Source organism: Miniopterus schreibersii (genome assembly GCF_964146895.1).
Source record: "Miniopterus schreibersii genome assembly, chromosome: 9".
NCBI classification, from domain to species: Eukaryota; Metazoa; Chordata; class Mammalia; order Chiroptera; family Miniopteridae; genus Miniopterus; species Miniopterus schreibersii.
The window spans coordinates 11712029-11738754 of NC_138118.1; the positions used below are offsets into that span (position 1 = coordinate 11712029).

General features: G+C 51.1%; 2 protein-coding genes across 6 annotated transcripts; one reads left to right on the forward strand and one right to left on the reverse strand.

The window, feature by feature from the left end:
* CYREN (cell cycle regulator of NHEJ) lies at positions 1–4890 on the forward strand. 2 transcript variants are annotated; one of them, XM_081146567.1, is made up of 5 exons: positions 1–210; positions 1451–1696; positions 2646–2721; positions 3899–4128; positions 4612–4890. In XM_081146567.1, exons 2-5 carry the CDS (start codon positions 1563–1565, stop codon positions 4709–4711), a joined length of 540 nt encoding a protein of 179 aa, XP_081002693.1. In that variant the 5' UTR covers positions 1–210; positions 1451–1562; the 3' UTR covers positions 4712–4890. The 2 variants fall into 2 exon arrangements, with proteins under 2 accessions (XP_081002693.1, XP_081002694.1); XM_081146568.1 differs by lacking the exon at positions 4612–4890 and having other exon boundaries at positions 15–210; positions 3899–4185.
* TMEM140 (transmembrane protein 140) lies at positions 4778–26726 on the reverse strand. Of its 4 annotated transcripts, none has more exons than XM_081146563.1 (2): positions 26665–26726; positions 4778–6194 (listed from the first exon to the last, which is right to left on the reverse strand). In XM_081146563.1, the coding sequence occupies exon 2, from the start codon at positions 6158–6160 to the stop codon at positions 5603–5605; it is 558 nt and encodes a 185-aa protein (XP_081002689.1). In that variant the 5' UTR covers positions 6161–6194; positions 26665–26726; the 3' UTR covers positions 4778–5602. The 4 variants fall into 4 exon arrangements, with proteins under 4 accessions (XP_081002689.1, XP_081002692.1, XP_081002691.1 ...); XM_081146566.1 differs by lacking the exon at positions 26665–26726 and adding an exon at positions 23913–24051; XM_081146565.1 differs by lacking the exon at positions 26665–26726 and adding an exon at positions 20427–20641.

Here is a 26726-nt window from a genome sequence, read left to right on the forward strand (position 1 = left end):
GCGCGCGGGGCTGGGAGCCGCGGGCCGGGGGCCGGGGGCCGGGGGCCCTGGGGTCTGGGCGGACCGACTGGCCGCACAGTCGCCCCGAATCCGCTTGCTGAGCTCGCCCCGGAAGCCAAGAAGGGGACGCGAGCCCGGGAGGCCGGACCCCCGCGCTGGAGCCGCGCGCCGTCCGGGTTCGGGGCGGTTCCGGTCGCCAGCGAGGCCCAGGTGATTTCCCCGCGTCTCCGGGCCCCGAGCCCTGCGTGTTGGCGCTGGGCGGGTCGCGGGCGGGAGGGCAGGTCGCTGGAGCGGGGCGGGCAGGGCGTGGGGGCGCGGAGCGCGGGGCGTGCTCGCGGGCTGCCGGGATTTGCCCAGCGCGGCCTCCGCGCTGCCCGCCGGGACTGGAGTCCGCCCGGCTTGGCTGTGGCCCCGCGGGAGTTTCCGACTCTCCGTGGCTTATGGAAGTTCCCCGCCTGTACGGCGGGCTTAGTAAGATCGGCCTCGGGGTCAAACCAACGCCCGCGGCACCGCGGCCCGGGTGGGCCCTGCGCTCCGCCCTGCGCGCCGGTGACTTTGATCCCCGCCTGGGTTTTGAACTAAGTGAGTCCGCGGCGAAGGGCGGCGCCCTGTGGGACAGGCCGGGGGATGCCCGGCTGGGTTTTGTTCTTGGACACAGGCATCGCAGGTGGCCCGTGAACTGCCCCCAGGCGGAGCCCGGAGCCGCTCGCCGCGCTGGCTGTCCGGGAAGGTGGCGCCCTGCGCCCCGGGGTCGCAGGGTGGGACTCGGGCTGGGGAGGGCTCGAGCGGGGGCGGGGGCGGAGGGGCCGGGTTGGAGGAGAGCCCGGGAGCCCTTCTGGATTCCGCTTCGGGAGGCCAGGCGCGGCTGTCCCCGGTCCTACTGCTGGTTAGAAAATGACCGCCCAGAAGAATCTTTGGATTAAGGGGGGGGGGGGGTGTTGGCCGGTGAAACCTTATGTGAATCAGGTGTCCTTAGGGTTTCTTGTAAGCACACCGAGGTAAAGGGGATGAGTAGCCTGGGGAGAGAGCACTGGGAGATTTTAGGGGTAGGGTAGACAGTGCGCCCTGGGCACAGTGAGCATCTGGGGTGGTGAGAAGGGGGGGCCTTTTTTCTTCCTTTCTCCTGGGAGGGTGTGCAGCCCTTTTCCGTGTTCGGTAGCTCAGTGCAGAGGCTACCAGAGGCATTTCTGTTGGGCCAGCCTGCCTGTGGCCCGGAGGGGAGGGGGGCGGCTGCAGGTCAGAGGGCTGCTTCTCCCAGAGACCTTCAGCCTGCCCACTGCCACACCTCCCTGGCCACCCTGGGAATGGCCCGTCTGCGCCCCTTGGCCCTGCTCACCAACCGGGTCCCCTGTGACCTGCCCCAGGCTAATGACTGGCAGCACTCTAGCTTGTTAGAATCCACTGGGCTTCGTTCTTCTGTGTAGGCATTAAAGCGTGACTCCCATTCCAGGACAAACGGACCTACAATTCCTGGTGTGGTGAGAAAGTGCGATTCGCTGTCCTGAATTTGAAAAGCAAGGCAGTAGGCGTGGGTCCTGACTCTCTTCACCGGCGACAGAAAGATGGAAGGCTTAAATTCTGCGGATAGAAAGAGGGTCCTTCCCACCTGGATGACAGCCCAGGTGCCTGAGAAGAGAGTGGTGCCAGTGAAGACCCCAAAGAGCGGAATGGCAGCGGGGCCGGCGGCTGCAGCAAGGTGGGACAGCTTCGGGCCCCGGTCCTCCTGGGGAATCAGGAGGAGGGGAGGCACTTGGGGACATCACTGTTGCTGGGGCTGGGTCCTCTAGTGTTGGTAGAATCGGTGAGGTGGGCGGGCATTACAGTCCATGTCTTTTCAGCTCTTTTGAGGTACACAGGCTACATGCAAGAGGCTGAGTGACCTGTATCCACAGACAGACGCCCCTGCCTCTTGGTGAATCTCCACTGTCAGGCCCCCCAACTCCCAGATAGTGGCTCCCCTTCTCGGAGTTGCACACATCAGCCAAGCTGTCAAGCACCACTTGTCTAAAATGCCCCTCTCTTCATTTGCAACAATTATGACCCTCAGGTGGGCAGGATGAGTGGACCAGGTCGTCCAGTCTTCCTTTGGGCAGATCTCCTGGGACAGAGGGAGCAGCAAGCCACTGGGCTGGCATGAAATCAGGGCTGTAGGGTGGGCTAGTTGAATGACGGCAACTGGGGGGTCTTCAGGCTGCCAGGAAGGGGATGTCCCTGAACTCTGATGGGGTACCAGGTGCTCACTGCTACCCCTCTGGCTCTTCCTTTCCTAAGGTTTCTTGCCTGACCAGCCTCCCTCTGATGGTCACAGCCCTTCCACGCTGTGTTCATGCATTCAGCTCGGTGTCAAGCAGGTCTCGGCCTGGTGGTCCATTTGTCCTGCTCACATCTAGTGTGTATATGTCAGTTTGGTTCTCAGGAGTGGCCATCAGGTCCTATTTCTAGATCCCTAGGGGAGCTGGCAGAGGTGGGAAGCCCCCACTATTGCCTCCATGACCCCCCTCTGCCAGTCACTGTTCCCAAGAATGAGGAAGTCTGCTGCTCTCTTCCCGGGGGGAAGGTTCAGGGGTGCAGCTCTTGCTCTCCTTCCTCCTCGTGAGACTGGAGAGCCACCTGTCCCCATCTGTAGGGTTGTGCCTTTCTTGCAGACTGCCCGCAGTGAAGACCGTGTACTGCATGAATGAAGCCGAACTCGTCGATGTTGCCCTGGGGGTCCTGATTGAGGTAAAGTCAGCCATGTCTGTTCCTACTCTTTGACCTCAAACTCTTTATGGGCTGAAGCTAGACTCGGCCCTTGGTTAATGTCAGTAGAACAGACGCCCTCTCAGTCCATGTCTATCACCTGCCCCTTGTCTCAGGAATCTCTCAGGTCACACCTCCCTTGGCCTCCCTGCCCTGGGAGCTGTGCACCAACCAAGCATTTTGGTCTGGATGTCTGGGGAGGGTTGTGAGTGAGGGCAGCCCTCTGTGTGGGGTGACACTGCTGGGGTGGATGCAGAGGGGACAGGAAGTCTTTAACTGTGAGTGTTCTCTGAAGGGTCTCAGTCAGGTGAGATGACTTCTGGCCTCTGCACTTCTTAGCAGAGCAGTGCTGAGGCCTCCTGGCTTCCTGAAGCAAATAATAATTATATCACCTTAGAGGTGATATAATTGACCAGGTGTTTTTTTTTAAATTGTTCCCTGAGGATGTTTTTTTCCATTGCTTTTCAGAGAGAGTGGAGGGGAGGGGGGGAGAGAGAGAAACGTAGATATAAGACATCGATTGGGTGCCTCCCCACACACCCTGACCGGAGCCGGGGATTGAGCCTGCGGCTGAGGTACATGCCCTTGGCTGGAATCGAGCCCTGGACCCTTTGGTCCGCAGCCCGACGCTCTAACCACTGAGCCAAACTGGCTAGGGCAACCAGGTATTTTTATATATCATTACCTCATTTGAGCCTTGCAATAACCTGGTGATAGTTATTTCAGATACTGTTATTCCCATTTTCCAGATGAAGACATTGAGGCGCAGGGACTTTCCCTTAATCGCATAGCCCGTAAGGGACAGAGCATAGGCCTGCACTCAGGGGTTTTATATCCTGTGCTTCTTCCATTGTCACCCTGTGTTCCTAAACATGTGTTTTTCTATGTATTTCTTTTTCTCTTGTACTCAGATATTCCTCAGACCCCTGCCCCCTTCTCTCCCAGTGGGTCTTGGTTTCTTCCAGAGCTGTGGGGAGGTGGTGGGTAGGACAGCAGTGGGGTGAAGGAGCTGGAGAGGCCACTGACTTGGGACCAGTGCCCGACCTAGTCACACGCTGGCTTTGCAGTTGCCTCTGGGCATGGTCTCCACACCTGATGGGCAAACCAGCACGTTAGGAAAATAAATGACCTGTTTTGTCTGCTGTTTCTCCCACTTCAGTGCCCCAAACAGGAAAAGGACTTGGAGCAGACACCCCTGCCAGGCGCTGATAAGGAAGAGCTGTCCCCAGCCTGCTCCGACTGGGAGTGGCCGAGTTCTCCCGAGAGAAGTGAGGATGCCAGTGGGGAAGGCTCCCCCCCCGCAGGCCTCGGGCCTCCTCCAGGGGCTGCAGGCTCGGACTCTGCCAGCAGCAGGAGCCCCGAGGAAGACAAGGGTGCAGATGCGTTCAGGTATGTCAGAGAGATTTTCTTCAGCTGAGGGACAGCTTCCCAGGACATTCCATCCAGAGCAGCTAAGGAAGCGGGCCTTGGCTCTCTGCCAGGGGCCGCTCTCAGCTCGATGCCCTTCCACCTGGAGCAGCAGCCCAGGAAGTGGGGATCAGAATGAGCTGCCATTAGACTTCCTCCCTGCACTGTGTCCGCCCCCAGCTCAGAGGTCTGCAGCCGCCCTGTCTTTGTGTTGTTACCAGGCTCCAGGGAACATGAGGCCCTGGTGGTCAGACTTACTGGCACCAAGGAGTCAACTTAATACTTTTCAAACAGAAAGAGCATGGCTGCTAAATACACTGGAATTGTCCAGTTCGGGCAGTTACCCTCTCTGCCCGAGGAGGAAGCCTAACAAAGGGCGTTTCCTGCACAAGGCAGCCAGTCAACCCCTGAGCCTCCCTCATCGGCCCTGCAGACACATTCTGCCCAGTGCTCTGCTCTGTCTAGGAGTTTGGGGCTCCCGGGGTGCCTTTGGTACAAGCTGCCTACCCATCAGACAGGCCTCCCCCAAGCTTCCTCCTGTCTACCTCGCGGCCTTGGCCCGTGACCACTCTTCAAGTGAGAGCAGGACAGGACCCCAAGGTGGACGCTAAGAACGAGGTCACAAGCAGAGTCCATATTGCCTCTGTATTCATTGTGGCCTTGGATACGCATAGAATGTGACAACCATTTGCTGTACAGGTTTTCCAGTTTACAGGTGCTGAAAAATACATAAAATTCCCCATGCCCAAGTTGCACTTGTATCCTTTCTAGGTCTAGTTTGAGCAGTGAAGGGATGCGGCGTTTGTGGAACCATTCAGGCCTGTTCACCTTCCTCCCTGCCCAGGGCGCGTTCTGCTCCCAACCTCCCAGGCCCCACGTTAGGCGTCAGGTGCCAGCTCACACCCCTGCGCCGACTGGCTCCAGGTCCAGCCACCTTACTCAGCTGTCTTCAGTGACTCCCTCTGAGATCGCTCCTGCGCCTTGGGGAGTGGTGTCATGGGGAAGGCAGGAAGGAGGGGAGAGCTTGCTAGTCAGGGCCCTAGACACACCCGGGTGCTCTCTGTTTCCCCATTTGTCACCATGAACCTTCCCTGGGTCTCAGTTTGCCTTTGGCTGATCATCCTGGAAATCGCCCTGTGACAGGAACCCTTCTGTCTCCACCATCCTTCGAAGTAAGAATGGCTTGCTCGGATCAGTTAATTTAAGTGGGAATTCTCATGACAATGAGCTATGTGGTGTTAGTCTCAAAGGATAGACAGGCCAACACCAGGAAGCCACAGGTGCCGCGGCCTCCTCGACACCGGGTGTCCCCGCGGTGGGTGCCGTCTGCTAGCGCTTGAGGTCAGCATTAGCCGTGAAACAGGGTGGCCAAGGAAACACACCAACCCGTGACTCCTCCAGTACCGCCTCAGCTTTGTTCAGACTGAGCCCTGGCAATCGTGAGCCTCGGTCGGGACTAGCAGCTCTCAAGCTGGCGCTTGCGCTCTTCTGCCCTCTGAGGAAACACAGCGGTGGCTATGAGCAAGAGGATTAGCAAGGCCTGGGCAGCACCCAGAGCCAGAAACCCGGGCCCCAGCAGAGAGAGCGTGATCCACTTCCAGGTGTAGCTGAGGAACAGGCCCAGGCCGCCGGCCAGCAGCATAGACGCTGCCGCCAGGAAGCTCACCGCCAGGTGCCACTCTCCCTCGCTGCTGTTGCAGTGGGCCAGGAGGAGCGGTAGGGGGACAAAGACGGTGAGGACCAGGGCGCCGTACACACACAACCTGGCCAGGGCCAGGCCGAGCCGAGGCAGCCCCAGGGCCTCCAGCTCAGGGAACTGGTGGCACTGCAGGGAGCCAGCGCTCTCATTCCACAGGCAGAAGTTGTAGAAGCCGATTCTCAGGTTAGGCACGTCCACGAGGTTGCCGGCCTTCCAGAGGAGAGCGTAGAACAGCAGGGACATGGCCACAGCCACGAGGAGCATGATTCCGAGGAACAGCAGCTGCTTGCCCCACCTTGGCCTGGGGAGGGTCATCTCTCACTCTGGGCGGCGCTGCCCTTCTGGGGACCTGAGGGAAGTCATACCAGTGAGTGTCCAGCTCTCCCTGTCAGTTTCTTCACAAGCTCATGCTGTCCCTTCTGGAATTGCATACAAACCTGTGGCAAACTCCCATGCTCTCCCACTCCCCGCCCCAAAGGAATCTGGGTAGCCTATTGCCAGGCCCCAGCCGTCTCTGGCTGAGTTCAGGACGGGCTCTCCCCGGCAGCTCTGAGTGCCTCCAACATGCAGCTTACACACCACGTGCCATTGGAGACATCTATGAGGGGTTTCTCAGATCTTATTGAGGGCGGGCTTGCCCAGGGTAAGGGACAAGGTTGTTACTGGGGTCCTGAAGGAAGAGGCAGATGCTGAGGGCCCTGGGAACCCATGAGACCACCTGGGAACTGTAAAGATCACCATCGCTCAGCCACAAGTCAGTCAAACCAGAACTGGGGTTGGGGTTGGGGCTGGGTGCTGGGGTGTTCTAGCAGCTCATTCTAAGGTGAGCAGGGTTGAGGACCGCTGCTAGACTGCCAGAGTTTACCTGCCTCTGGGAACCCATCACTGGGCTGAGATGCTGCCTCGTGATGAAATCACATCATTACTTTTAAAACGACTATAGTATTTCCCCCCCCCCCAAGTTATATATGTTGATTATTAAAAAATCTTGAAAAATATTTTTTATAAGAAAAAAATATATAAAAACCACCTTTTCCCCACTATGTACGTAGAACCACTGTTAATATACCAATATTCATGCTGAGGTATTTTCAAATATTCATGCCATGAAACATAATGCTTTTCTCACTGAATATTGTGAACATTTTTTCAAAGCTGTTAAATATTCTTCAAAACATGGTCAATGGTTGCGTAGTAGTTCATGTCAGAGATTTACCCAGTACACTCTCATTGGACAAATGGTTCCCAGTTTTCACCACTGTAATTGATAGTCGGAAAGTGCTATGTCCCAGTGCAATTACCTGGCCAAAGGGAGAGACACTTTAGTGATTTATTGCATAGTGCCAAATTTATCTACAGAAAATTTGCTAATTGTAGTATACAGTATACACCTTCCTCACTATTTTTGAAAAATCTTTTCACTACATTAAAAAAACCCCACATTTTTAGCCCAGCCGGGCGTGGCTCAGCGGTTGAGCATTGACCTAGGATCCAGGCGATCGGGGTTTGATTCCCTGTATGCCCGGGCTGTGGGCTCGATCAATGACTCTTATCATTGATGTTTCTATCTCTCTCTCCCTCTCCTTTCTTCTGAAATCAATAGATATACTTAAAAATAAAAATAAAACTTTTATTGACTTTTAGAGAGGGAGGGGGAGAGAGAAACATTGATTGGCTGCCTCCTGCATGCCCCCCACCAGGGATTGAGGCCACGAACCAGGCACGTGCTCTGACCAGGAATTAAACTGGCAGCCCCTCGGTGCATGGGGTGATGCAAAACCAACTGAGCCACACCACCCAGGGGTCTTTTCACTACACTTTTAATCAGAAGGACTTCTCCCAATTGATATCTAAAACTATAGTCTACACACTATATAAATTTTCCAACATGAAACAAAATAATCCCTTACACCCTGAAGTGCCTAGGAACCCAGTGCTGGAAGCCAGATGGGACATGTGGTACTAGGGCCAGAATGCAGAGGGGTGTCTTGTCAGTCCCCCCGCCAGGAGTGCCAGGTGGCGTCCAGAAGTGCAATGAGCAGTGGCCAGTGGTGGCCCTGGGGAAAGGCCCGGAGACACAGCCCTGGAGGTCAACTTCTGAAGGGAGCCCTTAGGAGGAATGCTCCCTCCTCTTTCCTAGAGTGGATTGGAGGGTCCCTCTGACCACCCCTGACACCTGTTCTGCAAGGACCAAGAGGGACCAAATGGAAGAAAAACGGCAGGATGTGGGACAGTCCCTACCAGCTGCTATAATAGAACGCCATCGACTGGGCGGCTTATAAAGAACAGAAATTCATTCCTCACAGTTCTGAAGGCTGATGTCCGAGATTAAGGTGCCAGCAGATTCCGTGTCTGGTGTGGCTCTGTCTGGTTCACAGGTCATATTCTCGTGGCGTTCTCACAAGTGGGAGGGGAAGCCCTTCTTTTTATAGAGCACAGTCCCATTCCTGAGGGCTCCACCCTCATGACCTAATCATCTTCCAAAGGCCCCACCTCCTAGCATCACATTGGGAAGTGGGAGGGGCAGGGGAGGGAGGGGCCAGAGGGACAGGGACTCTTGGTAGAGACCTAGGGTTGTTGCCTGGGGATGAGGCAGATGCCTGTTAGGATATAACCGTAAAACAATGTGCACAGTGAAGGCATCTGCCCCTGGCATCTCCCTGGGGAGCTCGGCGGTGCAACTCTGAAGTGGAGAGGGAGGGGCCAGCTGAGCGGAGCCCTGGGAGCTGCCCCTGGAACCACTTATCTTGGGACGCCTGAATTAGTGAAAACCCAAGAGGCTCAAGGCCCCGTTTGAAGGTGGTGGGGAGATTCCTGGAGCTATGACACTCGCTACAGAGAGACTGATCAGGAATGAAAATGGTGTCTCTAGTCCATACTTGCTTAGACTGGTCGAATGAGAAGTTTTAACCAGTTTGGGCCCAGTAGGGGAGAAGTTCCCAACAGAGGCATATTTTGCACATTTAACAAATGCTTGTATAAGCCTCTCTCTGCATTTTTAGTGGAGTTAGCTATTTCAGGGTGGAGAATGGATTTCTAGGGCTGGAACCCGACTTACATCGCTGTGCTGAAGGAAATAAGGTTTGACTTGCCCCCTAGTCCAGAAACCAACAGTTTGATAGCTGCATTTGTATAAATGCTCCTTCTTGTTTCTCCTATATCGAGCCAGCGACATTTGGGTTCAAAAAAATCACTGTTAAAACTTTTTGACTTGCCCGGCGTGGCCCAGCGGTTGAACGTTGACCTGGGATCCAGGCGATCGTGGTTCGATCCCCGGTCAGGGCACACGCCGGGGTTGCGGGCTCCATCCCCAGACAGGGACGTGCAGGAGGCAGCCGATCAATGACTTTCATCATCAATGTTTCTCTCTCTCTCTCTCCCTCTCCCTTCTCTCTGAAATCAATAAAGATATATTAAAAAACAACAACAAAACTTTTTGTCTTGAAAACGGCTCCATGGGAAGAGAATGACGCCTCCTCGGAGATTGCATCAGCCACCTTCCACCGCGCGTCCTGCAGGCCTTTGTTTTACACTTCCTGTTTTTCTCTTAGCTGGCCTTTTGGAGGTTTCTAATAAAGGGTAACAACATAGCCCGGTGGCCGCGGCTCAGCGGTTGAACATTGACCTAGGATCCAGGAGACTGCAGTTTGATTCCAGGTCAGGGCACATGCCCGGGCTGTGGGGTGATCCCCAGTAGGGGGCATGCAGGAGGCAGCTGATCAATGACTCATCATTGATGTTTCTCTTTCTCCCTCTCCCTTCCTCTTTGAAATCATTAAAAAAAAAAAAAAAAAAGTGTAACAACATAGAAGTGGAGCTAAGAAGCCCCTGATCAGGCATGTGGAGAAGGTGATAGAGCCTCTGGTTTCCTTTAGTCTTTCCTCACCTCTCTGTGCATGAAAAGAGCTGAGTCCCAGCCCCCATGCCTGGTGCCAGGGGCTCTCCACTATCTGGTGTGACGCAGAACTTGAACTTGGAATTCTCTAGTGAGGCCCTGCTCTCGCTTTCCTGGACCACGTCAGCCCACACTCTGATTTAGCTGGAAGCTAGAATGTATGCTGTGATCTCTATGAGGCACAATTTCCATCATGCCTTGCTTTTCATTATCTCCCCAGAATGGCGCCTGATACACAGTAGGAACTCAAATTTTTTTTTAAAGGAGAGTGTTTTTACTTTTTTTTCTTTAACATATCTTTATTGATTTCAGAGAGAGGAAGGGAGAGGGAGCGATAGAAACATCAATGATGAGTCATTGATCGGCTGCCTCCTGCACGCCCCCGACTGGGGATCGGGCGGCAACCTGGCCATGTTCCCTGACCGGGAACTGAATTTTGGATCCTAGGCTGATGCTCCATGGCTAGGCTACGCTGGCCAAGTCCTAAAGGATATTTTGAATGACTTTTTTTTTTTAATCCTCACACTAGGATATTTTTTCCGTTCCTTTTCAGAGAGAGTGGAAGGGGGAAGAGAAGAGAGATTGAGAGAGAGAGAATGGCATCGATGCGAGAGAGACACATCGATTGGTTGCCTCCAGCACAAGCTGCAGCTGGGCGGGGGACTGAGCAGGCAACCCAGGTACGGCTGCCCTTGACCAGAATCGAACCCGAGACCCTTCAGTCTGCAGGCTGATACTCAAACCACTGAGCCAAACCGGCTAGGGCCTATGTGTTATGTTTTATAACATTACTTTGGAACATTATAAATAATGTTATGGTGAATATGCTTGTGAGTCAGTTTATCCTTTGTGAAGGGAACAGGGGCTGTGCAATGAACCTGACAAGCTGGGGGGGGGGGACAGGGCAGCCTGACAAACTCAGTGACCCAAAGTAACCACACAGGATGGCCTGATCGTAAATTCCTAACGCAGCAGGTAGAGCCGGCAGTCACGTCCCAGGCCTACGGCTTCCTCAGCGAGAGGTCCACCTTACCTTACGCGAACTCTGTGCACTGCTCTTACGCATCTAGGATGAGGTATCTTTGAGGTGTCAGAGTAATTTTCTTTTCCGGACCCCTCGAAAGCACAGCCGCTCACACCAGAGCACAAGACCACGGAGCCCTCGTTCTTACCGCGTTTCCCGCATACCACCTCCATGTGCTGCCATGGTCATTAGCTGTCCTGACCCACCGATGGGGAAGAGGTGTGTGCTCCCCCACGTTGCCTTTTCTGCCACCCCAGAGGTCTCCCTGCTTTGCTTCCTCCCGCCTCCTTAAGCTACCACCGGTGGATTTCACTATCTTCCCGCCTCCTCTCCTTTGACCGTAATGTATAAAAGCAGCTGCAGAGCTGCCGTTCCCCGGAGCATTTGAGATCCCGCTTTCTGGCATAAGCCGTCACTGCGGCTCAAAGAACTCCTAAAAATTCCCTACAAATTCGAACGCTTCTTACACTGACGCCCTCCACCAGCGGTCTGAGCGAGCGCCGGTCCCATCCCAGGCTCCCCAGCGTTGGATACTCTCCAGTCCTTTGATCACAGCCAATGACACGTCACGGTCACCGTTTCTCTTTAATGAGTCAAGCTCCACATTTTCCAAGTGGTTATTGGCTCCCTGTGGTTTTTCTCTTGGGATGTACTCAGTTCCTTCGTGTGTTTTTTCTTGTCATTTCGAGTTTTGGTTTTTGTTTTCTGGGTCCGTACGAGCCCCTTTAGAAATGAAGGCGGTCAGCCTCTTGCGTCATCCCTGTCATAATAAAGCACAACCCTTCTGCTGCACCAGGGCCCCTGGGCCAAATTTAGACTCCAAACCAGTGTGTTCAGGCTTGACCACGGTCACTTGGGAGCCCCAGTTCCGGAGGCAGAAGGAAAAGATTCTCGGGCTCCTCATTTGAGGTCGTTTTTGTTGTTGTTTTAGTTGAAGCATCTCTAAAATTTTCACGCTGATGGGATAGTAACTGAGAGACACACAATCACATCCTGTATTAAACTTTGGTCCTGTCACCTTCATGTGAAAGCAGCGACGTGCCCCTGAGGCTGAGGGAGGATTGCAATCCTGGCCGACTGGCACTGGGAGATCCCTCTGCCGTCCGCCCCGCTGGGTTGCGGCCTGTGGCTGCCCAGGCCCCGGGTGCGGACTCCGGCGGGCGGGAGCATCTGCTTGCGGGCCGGCGGCTCTGCGCGGGACCTGCCTGCACGGGGCGCTCGGGAAGGGCAGGGAGGGAGCGGGAGGCCCTGTCTCGCTGGTCGCACTTGCCCGTGTACTTGAGATGCCGAAGTGCCACTTGCTCTCTCGAGTCGCAGCATCAAAATGAACTTTACAAAGTGCCCGTCGTGTCTGTGCCTTTTCGAAGGGGAAGGTTTCCAGCGCCAGCGTCCGTCTCCCAGGCGTACCTCGGAATCAAGCAGCCATCACGCACTTATCACTTCTGATTCGCCACTGCTCTAAGGCTTTGCACGTTACATTTTCATCCTATCCCAGCGTTTGAGATCCCCACAAAACTCCCTTTGCCTCTGTTTTGTCTTATACAAAAGCACCCACCACCCCCAAAACAAAAAACCACCTTCTGTTTTTTTTCCAATTCATTCTTCCTGCCTGCGTGGCTGATGATATTCAGTAACTGGACTTTAATAGAGTTTGGTTTATTTAGTCTCCCGACGTTCAGCTGGCTCCCCAGCGGCAGGCCTTGGTCGCCGGGGCGGCCTCACGGAGCAGTGCCTGCACAGCTCCCGCCTGTCCCCCGCCGGTGCCGGTCTGAGCTCAGCGAAGCCCCACGGTGTGCCCAGCAGAAAGGAACGCGCGTGCCCACAGAGAATGTCCCCTTCAGCTGGCGTTCCCTCTCCAGGGGGTGGGGACTGGACTCCGGAACATCTGAATTCCTCCACCCGGAGGAATTTATATGCTCTGGATGGATCTCTTGGAGCGCTTGTCACCTCTTGGAGCTCTTGTGCTTTTCTGGCTTTCCCCTCACCCCCCCCCAGCCTCTGTTACAACGGCTTCTTCTGAATTTTCCAAAAACTTTGGGCAAGCTTGGGGTTTCGTGCTTGCCATTCCTTCTGCCTGGAATGCTCTTCCATTAAGTAAATATTCCCCTCCCTCACCTCCCTTGGGTCTCTGCCCAAAGTTCCCTTGGCTCTCTGCCCAAAGGTCCCTTTCTCCATCAGGCCATCCTGGTTGGCATTTTAAAACTGTAACAGCCCCTCTGCAGCCCTGGCACTCCCCATGCCCCTTTTCTGCTCTTCATAGCATTTCCACCATCTAACGTTCTAAATCTTTTATTTATTGGCTTCCCCACCCCCAGTAGAATGGAAACTCCATGAGGATAAGGATTTTTGTCTGTTACTCGCTTTTATATATCTATGGCTGGCTATCGATCGATCTATTATCTATCATCTGTCAAAAACCTGTCTCTTACTGCTATATCCCCAACTCCCAGGACTACCTGGCACATAGTAGGCACTCAATAAATATCTATTGAATGACATGTCAATGACTGAATGAACGTCAGCAGTGGCACACAGAGCTTCTCTTCAACTTCTCTCTCTGTGATTATTTTTACCTACTTCTCTGTCACGGTTCTCCTACTCCTGGTCTTTCTTAATTTTTTTATTCTATCCATTTTCTAAATAAAAGTTTCCCACAAGGTTCTCCTCTCTTCCTTGGGTATGTCACCTAACACTATAGCTTCAAGAGCTGAACACTTTGAGGCCCCTTGAGAGGAAGGACGTGAGATGTGGGGACGGCTAAGGTCAAGGACAGCAGCTCCCCCTGACCTGCCGCCCCCCGGAACAATCCCTACTGTGGCCTTGAGGGCTGCCTGCTAGAATTGGGATGTTTCATTTTTTGCTGTCAGATGTTAGACGTTTTGCAAATATCGCAGAACAGAAGACTGAATAGAGAAAATAGGTAGGTTACTGGGCTGTTACCAGTTACAAGTTCATCTCCTGGCCTTTCTTTTCCTCAATGATTTAAGAAAGCGGTACGGGCCCTGGCCGGGGGGCGCAGTTGGTTGGAGTGTCCCCCTGTACGTCAAAAGGTTGCGGGTTTGATTCCTGGTCAGGGCACATACCTAGGTTGTGGGTTTGATCTCCAGTCGGGGCGCGCATGGGAGGCAACCGGTCAGTGTTTCTCTCTCCCTCTCCCTCTCTCCCTTCCTCTCTTCAAGAATTCTCTTTGACCAGTGGAAGGGGCTTAAGAAGAAATCTAATTTGATCAAGGGCTTACAAATAAAAACAGTCCTCAAAATGTCTTGAGCGTTTACTCTATGCCAGGCCCAGTGCTAAGCTCTTAGGGGGTCTTGCCTTAGTAAGTTCTCTCAACAACCCTATGGGAGCAGATTTACTATTATCTCCATTTTCCAGAGGGGAAAACTGAGGCTGAGTGAGGATCCGTTCACACAGCGGTGGATGGAGAAGTGTGTCAGGCAGGATGGGCATGACCACGGGAGAACCCGCCTCTATCTGAGCACACGCCTGCTGAGGTCCGGCGGGCGTTCCTGCCACGGCCGTCAGTGTGGAGTAAGGGCTCTGGGCATAGCCTCTGAAGCCGTGTGTCCTGGGTTCAAATCCCAGCTCTACCATTTACTAGCTCTGGGACCCTAGTTAACATCCCTGTGTCTAGTGTTCTCATATTAAATTAAATTATAATAAAATTAATAAAATTATTGTAAAATTTATAATAAAATTTATAATAATAAAATTTATTTTGTACATGTTCTAGAAATTTAATAAGGTAATTTAAGTACAGCACGGGGAACATTACCTAGCAAGCGCTACTTATCACCGAGAGAAAAGTGAAGGTCAGAGAAGTGAAGCCCAGGGTCGCACAGCCTGCCAGTGGTGAAATTCCCAGGGAGGAAGCCGGCGCTGGACCCAAAGCAGAGGAGGAGACCCGAAGTCCCGGCAGCTGAGCTCACCGAGGCTCGGCGACGAGGACCCTGGGATGCAGCTGTCACGGGGGTGTGGCGGTTAAGGGCATGGACCCGAGGGCCAGACCACCTGGGCTCCCATTGCTGCGCCACGTAACCTTGGGCACGTCCCTTAGCACCTGTTCCTACAGTCTCTCTCTCAATGCTGTTGTGAGACGCCAACGGGTCCATTTTACCCACACTGACTGGTACCCATGGCTGCTCTGATGATGCCGATGAAGCCGCGATTCAGGGAGAGGAAAGGGAACTGAGGAAGGAGTGAGTTGGAGGGTTGGGGGTGTAACGGAGCCGAGAGAGACGCGAAGCCCAGGGAGAAAACGTTAGCGGAATAAAGCCAGGAAGCCCTGGCCGGTGTGGCTCAGTGGGTTGGGCCTGGTCCCGTGCACAGAAAGGTTGTCGGTCTGGTTCCTGATCAGGGCACCAAAGAAAAGACTAAAGTCGGGGGCAGGGAAGCCGACAGCAGGGAGAGCCAGGCTGACGCCCCACTGGCCGAGGCGGCGCCCGCCTGACCCCAGCCTCTCCGGCTGCACACTCAGGAGCAGCGTGTTCATGGTCTGGGTGCGGCGCCAGCCGGAATAAAAGGGGAAGGGGAAAGAAACATGAGCCTGGGCTCCCTCTGCTTCAAAACGGGGCCACAGCAGGTTCCCGAAGGTGCTCAGGGGGCAGCAGCCTGGGCTTCCCAGCGTGCTCTGGGGCGGCCGGGCCTGCGGCCGGCTCTTTAGGAAATGCTGCGACGTTTGACCCACTTCATTCTCCCGGGTAAAAATAAAAGCAGCTTTATCAGCAGATATATGACATCAAGCGACGGCAACATCCAGCGAGCCCGAAGCATGGGTCCCACCACCTCCCCATAGGACAGGCTACTGAGACCGGCTGTTTCAAAGGCCCCATTAATATTAACTTCTGTTTGGTCACCTGCTTTGTTACTCATTAGCTCTTTGCTAGAGATGACCCAGCTAGGAACAAAGGCCAAGAAAAGGAAATTTAGAGGGAGAAAAAAATCCTGAAAACGTGAGAAAACGCCTGTACCTTGGAAGCCATCCTCATTTGCTTTGATCGGTGGGACTCTATAGTCAAGTTTACAGGAGGCTGAGATTCACGGACTCAGAGCAGAGGAGAAGACGGACAGGACCAGAAGCTAGGGACCCCGGCTGTGAACCCGGTCCCGGCCCAGCCCGCTCGTGTGCATCCTCCTGGTCTCCCTTCTGCTGACCGTCCACGATTGGACACATTGTGGATGATTCCCTGAGTCACAGGCCAGGGAATCAGTAACGCCCAATGTGAGCCAGGCACCTGCCTTCATTGGGCTTGTGCTCTAGTTTGTAGGACAAACACCAAACACATATTTTTAAAAAAAAGATAATTATAACTTTTGAAAAACTTAGGGAGGGAAATAAACAGGGTGAAGCGGAGGAGAGACGCTGGCAGGAGGAAGTGGTGAGTCTAGATTAGGGGATCAGGGGTTTGAGGCCTGAGGGGTGTGAAAGGTCATTCCTGGGTCAGGTCAAGAGAAGCGCCTTCTGGGAGGAGGTGCAATGGTTATAAACATGCCGTTGGGAGAGGAACAGACTGGAGCCCGGTGACTAAGAAGAGGGGATGAGATGAAACTGGACAGGCGAGTGGGGCCCAGATCCCCAAGGGCTTTGTAGGCCAAGGTGAGAGGCTTGGATTGTGCCCTTCTAACTAAGGGCCATGCTGCCCACTAGCCCTGCTGTAAGGACCAAGGCCCGTTCATGCACTTTGTACCTAACAGTCCTAGGATTATAGCGACCAAGGCAAAGAATAATAGACAGTCACTAAGACCTCGACCTTAAGTTTTGCAGAACGTATTTTGAGAGTTGGCTGGAAGGGAGGCTAAGTTTTACATGAACTTCACCTCCATCCCCACACAAGATGGTTCTTACAAGAGCTTCTAATATATGTGAAATGGCTCCTAAACAATTGCAACATAACTCAGAGAGCAAACCACAGACAGATCCAGTAGCAGATGCTAAGGGGCCTCCCCCTCCATCCCTCACGCCAGCCTTGGGGACCCTCAGACAGCGACTTTTCCCTGGTCACCCCTGGGCTGGTTCACTGTGGCTCTACTTCCCAGTGGGCAGGATGCCCGAGGAGGGGCAGGGACGGCCGTTCCTTCTTGTTCTCTGCTGGGCCAGGACGTCCCGGTTAGTATCCCACCTCCCTACTGCTGCCAAGTGGACAAAAGGTATCTGGGATCTGGGGGTCACCTCCCAAAGTCTACTGAGGTCTAGGTTTGGGCCAATAAAGTTAATTCATCTATCAGGACCCACAAAATGGAAGGTCCCCCCTCATCCAGTGGCCTGGCCCTGCCACAAATCTAAATCTAGGTCAGCCTACACTGATGCAAGACACCTGTCGTGGAAACCTAACACGCACCAGTCATAGCCCTCCAACTCAGCTTCAGCTCAAATACCTGACCCCAGAAAATAGGTCCCCTGGCTTTGAAAGGAAATCCCCCCACCTCCCAGGCAATCCTGCCCCATTTCCCTGAAGCCTCCTTCTAAACTCCATAAAACTCCCTCTTGCCCAACATCCCTCGGGGAGAGACTCCACTGCTTGTGAGGCGCTGCGCTCCTCCAGTTCCTGGCTTGTGTTCCCTTGACTAAAGGAGGGAGTGAACTGGTTACTAAACTGCTTTAGTTTTATCATTTGACAGCGCTGAGGAAGCCGAGGCTGTTGAGCCAGGGGGACAGGCCGAGGAAAATCTCAATTGCTAATGAGAACATACTATCTGTGGATTTGAAAACTAAGCTGCTAAATATATTTGTTATATTTATTAATCCATTTTCAGATGTATAACTTGGAGGCCTATGGTGGGCTAGAGTCACAGAAGTAATTGAAGTCTCTGGCCCCCAGGTAGATTTTTAGAAATAACTGGAGGGGAAACTGGGCCAAATAAAACAGAAGGGCAGGGGACCTGGATGGACAGGGCAGGAGAGTGGACTGTCTCTGAAAAGCCGTACACATGAAGTTCATACACGCTAGAAATGGCGTTATAATTTAGTAGACAAATGGTTGTGTGTTTTTTATTACTGCGGGAGCAATTAGTTAATTGAAAACAAAACCATTTTAGGTCCTCCTCTTACTCACACCACGTACCAAAATTAATTGCACATAGATCCAGTAGTAAAATGTAGTGAACAGACCAAAAAAAATCTAGAAACAGGTAAATATTTGATTTATGAGCGAGAAATAACACTCTGAGCTTAAAAGCAAACTGAAACCGCAAGGAAAAATTGTACAGATTTAACTACTTAAAATGTACATTTCGACACAACAAACAACATAAATGAGAAGTTCATGAGCATGAAAACTATCTGCAACAAACATGAAATGATTAGTATACCTAATATATAAAATGTTCTTGCAAACATAAAAAAAGTAGACAAGGAATATGAAGAAATATTTTACAAAAGAAGGAATGCAAAATAGTAGTTAGCTGTAAAAAACTGTCTTTCCTTCTCTGTCTTCTCCACCGAATGTGTGCGCGTTTCCCTCCACCAGGCAGTTCTCTGGGTGTCCCACAATTTAACTTAATTCTGACCCCATCTACTTGGAGACAGCATCAGATCCCACAAAGTTAAGGGCTCAGTTCCAAAAGGAGCACCCTCACTTCAGATACTAATCTCAAGCCTAGATGATCACCTGCGCTTCTGACTGACCGGCTATAATTGGGAGGTTCCCATGACCCCATCCTTGGGTTTGATGAATTTGCTGAGTGGCTCACAGAAAAAAAAACCACAAAAAACCCCACCAGATTACTTATTAGATTCTGGTTTATTATAAAAGATTATACAGCCCAGGGCCAGCAACGGAAAAGCTGCCTAGGGCAAGGTGTGGGGGGAGAGGGGAATGGAGGTAACATGCCACCCTCCCAGCACCTCCAGGCTTCACCAACCCAGAAGCTCTCGAACCCTGTGCTTCAGGGAGCTTTATGAAGGCTTCGCTCCACAGGCAGGATTAGATCAGATCATTGGACATTGGCGACTGACTCAATCTCCAGCCACTCTCACCTCCCTGGAGGTTAGGAGTGGGGCTGAAAGCTCCAGCCCTCTAATCATGTGCTTGTTTCCCCCTGGCCACCTTAGGGGCTTTCCAGAAGTTTCCTCATTAACGTAAAGTGGTTTAAAAGGGCTTGCTATGGATAAATAAGACATCTTTCTCTCATTGTCACTTAGGAAATCCCAAGATTTCAGGAGCTCTGAGCCAGAAATGGGAACAAAGAACAAACATGTATTTACCAGAAATCACTATCACAGTATCTAACACAAAAAGTCTACACCTTCAGTAACACAATCAAAGACACGCCGAGGAAAACCACCTATGAGCTTCATCAGAACAGCAGATAAAAACACTGGGTCCCAAGAGCGCAGTAAGACTGACTCACTCATACAATGACGGTTTAAAATTCTTATAAACCTCCTGGGAGCAGTCTGGCAATACGCACGAAAAATCCTAAAAATAGTCACATCTTTTGGCCAAGTAATTCCACGTACAAGTCCATCCTAAACGGCAATCAGAAATGCAATCCGTAATTCCTGTACAGGAATGTCCGTCACAGTATTACTTTGACAAAGAATGGAAAGCAACGTGAATGCCAGCATCAGAATTAAAGGAAGACTTATCGAGATGATGAAACTCTATGCAACCGTTAGAAAAACCAGGTCTAAAGTCACACTGTATCGTATGACAAGAGGGACACTCAGGAAACGGTCTACAACATTAATGTTAGCCGTGGTAGCTCTGCGAGTGGCATTATGGGCAACCGTCTCCTCTTTTTGCATTAAAGATATTTCCAGAATTATGTGTTAGAGTTATGAAAAAGTGAAGTGATCAAACCAACATAAGCCACCTCGGTAATTAGGTCAGGGAGTAAGCTGGGAAGAACGGTGGGACGGAACTCCTACGTGCAAAGTGCGAGGAGAGCATCACTCGAAGTGACCCTGACACCCGGGACTTCGGGAGGGCTGGGGTACAGGGAGAAAATACTCAAAAGGGTACCTAGTTGCCATGAGGGAAGGAAAGAAGGGGTCACATATATGCATGCATTTTTCTTCCTTTCTTAAAGAATCCTTTGGCCTTACAGGAGAAGAAACATAATGCAAGTTATTAAGGAAACAGCCCGTGTTAAAAAAAAAAAAACCAAAACCTTTGAAGGTGTGCACTAACGTCTAAAATCCCACCATGAATTTCCATCAAGGTGTGAGAAGCAATGGCCTCTAGTCACACAGGCACTGAAAAACCCCCTAGTCCCTATGCTAGTCTATCGAGTCAAGAGCCAGGTCTTTCTGACAATCTGTGTATTTTTAGAATGTGCCTTGGAGGAGCAGTTTGGGACTGCAAGTCCAAGATCTGCCTTTGTCTGCCTGCTTCTGAAGAACAGGCCACCTCACCAGCCGCAGGCGTTTGTGCAGACTTGGCGCAAGCCCCTGCTGCCCGCGGTTGTCCCTGTGTTTCTACCCAGTGGTGTCGGTGTTACCCCTCACCACTTTGGAGGCCAGAGAGACACAGGTGATGCTGAAAGGAGGAAAGGAGAGCAGAGAGCACAGGGTAGATCATTCATGGGGGCAGAAGGTCACAGACACTAATTTTCCCATGCCCACTGCTGGAAGGCGAAAGGTCTCGGGAGAAAACAAACTCATCTAAGGACGAGTGGCAGGCGTCTGGGCAAATGGCAGTGCAGGGAGGGTTGGCACTCACCAAAAGAAGATGCAGGACCCACACAAACACTCCTAAAACCGGCGGGGAGCTCAGGTTCAGCTGATTGATGTTTCCTGCTGACTTGCGAGAATGTCAGGCTCCCGCAGCTGGACGTGGTGAGGGGAGTGGCAGACCCTGTGACCTGCTTGCATCTGCAGTGGTTAACTGAGTAAACAGCTCTCTGAACTTCAGTCCACTTAGCTGTCACTGTCTGCAGATTTTACTTTCATTTCTAACTGGTAAGTGGCACGTGACTTCTCAGAAAGGTTTAAAAACAATGCTGTCGTGCTTTCTACCCAAACTGGACCCGACCAGGTACACGCCTTGATTATATCACGCAACAATTCCAGGAAAAAACTGGATGAGACACTCAAACCTCCAGGTGACTTAAACTCCAGCATAAACACAAACAGGAATCATATTTAGAAGGGACCTTCAAGGTCATCTGGTCTGAGCTCTGGACCTAGGTCACACCCGCTGGGCACCAGTTACGCCATCGGGTCCCCTACTTTTCAGAAATCAGGTTGGTAGAATGACCTGGGTTCTCTGGACACAAGCATTCTCACGGGGCTGTTGAGGTCCCTGCTGGAGCAGCTGGATCACCTTTCAAAGTAAGAGCAGAACGAGGCTTTATTTTTGAAATCATGGGGACTCCTAGCCAGAGTTTAAATATTGTTTACTTTGCTCACATGACCATTTGGAAATTCCAAGCTGGGTTAAACTTGGTTATTACCTAGTAATATTGCTGAATCCTTTGGGGTTTCTCTTCCCCTTTCCCCAAATGAGTTCTTTGATCTGCTACATTCCTCCCTCCCCCTTGCAGTTCTTTTAAACGCAAACCCTAGAAAGAGGTGATGTGATCTAAAAGAGAGCAAGGACAGAGGCCTCGGCATCAGGGGGCTCCGCAAGGGATTAATTAGCAAATTATTTTAACCTCTCTGAGCATCAGTTTCTCATCTGTAAAATGAAAGCAAAACCTTTCACAGCTGTTGTGGAAATGCTCAGGGCAGTACTGGGCACATAGTAATGATAACTGTTCTTATTAAAAGCAAATCTTCTAAATATCTGGTTTAGCCTTCCTAATAGTGTCTTCAAGGCAGAGACGAAATTAACATTTTGGTACTAATATAAACGAGTTACTCTGCAAACAGAACCCTGGTGAGTGTAGGGGTGCAATATAGAAGCGATAGGAATATATATATTTAAAATTATTCAAAGTTATAATGTGTATTTGTTTTTAAAGAGTCAAATATTTTTCAGTTTATTATGAGAAACAGCCATCCCACACCCAGCCTTTCGTCTTTTCCAGAGGCAAGTACTTTCACCTGTTTTAACTCATTCTTTAGGTATTTACCTGAATTCTCTAAATAACACGCTTATATCGGTACTTGATCTTCCTGTTTCAGATATAATCTGCTCTCAACGACAGCAGATGGAGATTGAGGTTTCTTTCCCTGACTTCACATTCCATGAGGCAAGTCCTACTTCCTTCCTCCTTCCAAACTGGTTAGAGTTTTGTGTAAATCAATCCTCGACGTCTACAATATTGTACTACGTAAATACCATATACAGTAGCTGAGCATGTAAAAAATTGTGAGTTCTTTTTTCCCCCCTGCGTAACTTCCTGTCTGCCTTGGAGATAACTGCCTTAATTTTTTGTTTGGCTTTCAATGTACTTAACACTCATCTAACCCTCAAATCTTCATCAAATCTTTTTTTGAGAAATTTGTATGTATAGTCTGTGATCTCCTCCTGAGAAAGGCTGCCCCGGTGCCTCCCAACCTGCTCCAGTCTGGGCTGGGGGCCTGGTCGCCTGACATTCAGCGTCGCCCTGGAATCTCACTTCACCACCACAGTCCTGGGACTCCCTTTGCTTCCATCCTATGTTGGATCTATTTCCAGCGCCAAAGGCTTTTCTGACTTATTTTTTTCCCCTATCTTTAAACGTAACTTCTCAAAATTAGACAGAGTATAGAATTTTAGGTTAAAAATAATTCGCCTTTATAATTTTGAAAGCCTGTTCCGTTTCATCTAGCTTTCATGTTATTGGTGAGAAGTTTAAAACCATTTTGCTTTCTAGCTTCCAAAACAGTCTCCTCTCTTATTTTCATTCTTGAAGCTTTGTCTTAAAAAAATGATTGTTATTTCAGTGGATTTTTGAGAAGGAGCAAAATTAAGTGTGTGTCCAGTTTGCCATTTTTAACCAGAAATTAAAAAAAAAAAAAAAAATTTAAACCCTAGGTGGGCTATTTGTGTCTCTTTGATTCCCTCCGGCAACACAGCTGGACTCTGGTTAAGCAGGTTGCTCTAATCAAGCTATTAGCCTCTTGGTTTTTTACCGACAAAATCCCCATTGCTTTTGACAGCACCCTTCCTCTCTTCCTGGGACAAATGCTTGAGCCGCTGCTGTGCGGCTGGGGGTGGAGAAAGTGACCGTTTCTCCTGGAGAGGCACTTCTGCTTTTTGAGCTTGGGGCTGAGTGGGGCCCTAGCCTCTGGCCTCTGCAGCTTGCCTCTCCCTGCGTGGAGCCTCCGCCCGGGACCGAGCTCGAGCGGACGCCCGGGCTCTAGTTAGTTCTCTTGGCCTGATGTTCTGGTTGGGTGGAGGGAGGGAGGCCCTGACTTCTTGGCTGTGCTTGCCGGGAACACAGCCTCTGCCACACAGGCAGGGACCTTAGAAACACAGCGGCCCGTCTCTCCCGGGAGGTCCCACAGCCTCCAGAAGGAAAGGGAAGGGAAGGAGCTCTGGCCACATGCCATAGACTGTCACTGCTCTTACTGAGAGTGAATGTTGCTTCATATGTCCTCAGGACAACGTCCAGAGACCTTTCTTTCCCCCCCTCCCCTCCCCCCTCCTTTCCTTTCCTTCCATTTATTTATTATTTATTTTTACCAGCTCTGGTATTCTCACTGGGCAGCAGTGGACAGGTGCCTCAGGCTGCCTTCCTGGAACTGGATCTCTGTCCATTTATTTTCACAGGGGAAAGTTTCAACTGCGTAACGTCATGAACAAATCGAAAATGACGGAAAACAAGATGGCGGTGCAGGAAGCAGCTCTCCAGGCCGCCTCCGCAACCACATCAGAATCACAACTAAAACACAGAACCATCCCGCAGAGCCTCCTGAGATCGGGCTGCACAGAAGCCCCCCAGCCAGGGAGCTGAGGAAGCACCGAGACCGGGAGGAAGGGAGGAAGGGCGGAGACGCGGGCGGGTCAGGGCTGGATCCGGGAGACAGGGCCGCGGGCCCACACCCGGTGCCGGGGGTTAAACCCGAGAGGGAATCTCAGCGGTGGGGGTTTCCTGGAGGAGAGGGGTCCCAACCCCACAGCAGGCCCCCAGCGGGGACTGTCCCTGAGGGTCACAGAGGCTGCGGGAGCCCCAGCAGCTCCTCTAAAGGGCCCGGCACGGACTCACCCGGACGCTCCCTCTGAGCCCAGCGCCGGGAGCAGCCTGAAAGGACCCGGGACACTCGGGGAGGAACTAACCTGCCTGAAGTCGGGGCGAGAGGCGGAGGGCGGCTTCCTCCCAGGCAGAAGGGCTGGCGGAGGCCGTTGCTCCTTTATCGAGTCCTCACCGCACACAGCTAGCGGGGAGGCAGGCACCGTGTTTAAATCGCCAGCATGTGACTCACCCCTTTGGCCCCGCCCCGTGATTCCCGGAGGCCCTGCCCCCCACCTGCAGCTCATCCAGGCCATTTCCAGGGGCTTTTCTGTGCAAGTGGCCCCTCGAGCCTCATGCTTAGGACTTTCCTAAAATCTCTCAAACAAGCAGCAGCTGCCCCATACGGCTCGATAAGCGGCCCCAGGCCTGGCACTAGCGGCAGCTGCACTGGCTCATAGCTTGGCCTCTCCTGGGCACCTCCAAGCCCAGCACAAGCAGCAGCCAACTACGGTTTGCTGTGTAGCTCATGCTGGGTGGCCCTGGGCAAGGCACTGGCACAGGCTGACTTTGCACCTCCCAGGAGGCCCCAGAGACAGTGCACCTGGTGGTCAGACTCGACCACGCTGGGTTACAACCCTTCCACATTCATGAGTGACACAATCAAGGGGCGCACTTGGTGAACACCAAAGCTCCACTGAAGTAAATCCTGCTCCATAGGGGTGTCTCCAGCACAGCAGCTCTCTGGCTGTAGTTGCAGTTGGTCCTCACAGCCGATTGGCCTGGGGGTCAATTCCTCCCAGTGACGCCAAGAGCAACCAAGGTTCAACTACAACAGAACAGTGCACACAGCGCACACAGGGGAGCACCTAGAAGGCCCAGCTCAGGTGACTGGGGAGGCTGAGCCACTGCACCCTACAGGACACCTACTACACAAAGCCACTCTACAAATTCCAGGAGACATAGCAGCTCTACCTACGACATAGAAACAAACACCTGGAAGCAGCCAAAATGTGGAGGCAAAGAAACATGTCACAAAGGAAAGAACAGAAGAAATCTCTAGAAGAGGAACTAAGTGAAATAGATCCAAGCAAGCTAACAGATACAGAGTTTAGAATTTTGTTTATAATGATGCTCAATCATATTATTAAGAGTATTATGAAAACAACTGAGACCATCAATGACCTAATAAAATACCTATCAGAAAGGAAGGCTACACGAACTGAAATGAAGAATAATTTACAGGGAATCAACAGTAGAGTAGAGGACGCTGAGAATCAAATCAGCAATTTTGAACATGAAGAAACAAAAAACACCCAACCAGAAGAGCAAAAACAAAAAAGAATCCAGAAATATGAAGATAGTATAAGGAGCTTCTGGGACAACTTTAAGAAGCCCAACATTCATATTATTGGGGTGCCAGAAGGGGAAGAAAGAGACCAAGAAATTGAAAACCTATTTGAAAAAATAATTACAGAAAACTTCCCCTACCTGGGGAAAGAAATAGACTTTCAAGTCCAGGAAGCTCAGAGGGTCCCAAACAAGAGGAACCCAAAGAGGCCCACAGCAAGACACATCATAATTAAAATGCCAAAGGTTAAAGACAGAGAGAGAATCTTAAAAGCAGCAAGAGAAAAGCAGTTTGTTACCTACAAGGGAGCCCCCATACGACTGTCAGCTGATTTCTCAACAGAAACCTTGCAGGCCAGAAGGGAGTGGCAAGGAATATTCATAGTGATAAAAAAACATGGAACTACAACCAAGATTGCTCTACCCAGCAAAGCTATCATTTAGAACTGAAGGTCAGATAACAGAGCTTCACTGATAAGAAAAAGCTAAAGGAGTTCATCACCACCAGACCAGCACTACAGGAAAAGTTGAAGGGTCTTCTTTAAGAAGAAGCTAATGAACAAAAGAATCTGACAAACTAAATAGATCGAGACGTTGACGCAGGCAACAGACAATCATATTTCAGAGGAAAGAGGGAAGGGGGTGGAAGGTGGGGAGAGATTAACCAAAGAAGTTATATGCATAACCCACAGACACGGACAATGATGGGGTGAAGGCCTGGGGAGGGGATGGGAGTGAGGTGGAGGGGGTCAATTGGGGGGGAAAAATGGGACACCTGTAATACTCTTAACAATAAAGATAAAGAAAAAACAAATAAAATGACAAACTTCAGAAAATTACAAAGTAAGAAACAAATGGTTATAAATTTCAAGTCCCTTATATTAATCTATGAATTTCAGACTTAACTGATAAAAATACTAATAGGTTCAACCAGGGATGTCTTTGTTGTTGTTTTGGTGTGTTTTGTTTTCTTAAAACCAATAAAATTTTATGGAGGTAAGTATTAAGCTACTCTTACAGATTTCTAATAATAGATATATTGAAATAGTCTTTTTTTGGTTTCAGATATCTCCACGTGGTTGTGTAAAATGTCAATGGTAGTTTCAAATAATAGCAAAAACACAATACTTAAGTCATCTAATTCTAGGATGCCCGATGAAATGGAAATAATGTATCACGATTAGATGAAAACCATCTATATTTAAAAACACTCTTAGAAATTAAAATGCTATCAAACATCTACAAGAGTAAACAAAGAATACAATTAAGTAGCAGCAGTTAAACTAAATAGAGGAAAAAATAAAGAGAAGAAACAGATGTCGTGCAGGGGGTGTGGATATTCAGGGCTGGCTGCTTTGGAATCTGAATCTGCAGGTGGCCTCAGGACGAAACTCTCCTCCTTCGGAAGGGGAGGTGGCCATCCGCTGTCTGCTCTTCTCTAGAGGGCAGGGAAATAGCGCCTGCAGCAGGGCTTTGGTCGGAGATTTTAGGGTTCCCTTCGTTACTTACAGCCCGCTTCATTCATGTGTGTTACTTTTCAGCCACCTGGTCCTTCAGTCCCCACACTCTTT

What these genes read in the sequence shown, in the direction of transcription:
- CYREN (XM_081146567.1), top strand. Translation starts at nt 1,563, where the DNA reads ATGGAAGGCTTAAATTCTGCGGATAGAAAGAGGGTCCTTCCCACCTGG. An exon ending in CCCTGGGGGTCCTGATTGAG is followed by an intron (nt 2,722 to 3,898) that starts GTAAAGTCAGCC and finishes CTCCCACTTCAG; the next exon opens with TGCCCCAAACAGGAAAAGGA. An exon ending in AAGGGTGCAGATGCGTTCAG is followed by an intron (nt 4,129 to 4,611) that starts GTATGTCAGAGA and finishes TGCTCTGTCTAG; the next exon opens with GAGTTTGGGGCTCCCGGGGT.
- TMEM140 (XM_081146563.1), bottom strand. Translation starts at nt 6,160, where the DNA reads ATGACCCTCCCCAGGCCAAGGTGGGGCAAGCAGCTGCTGTTCCTCGGA.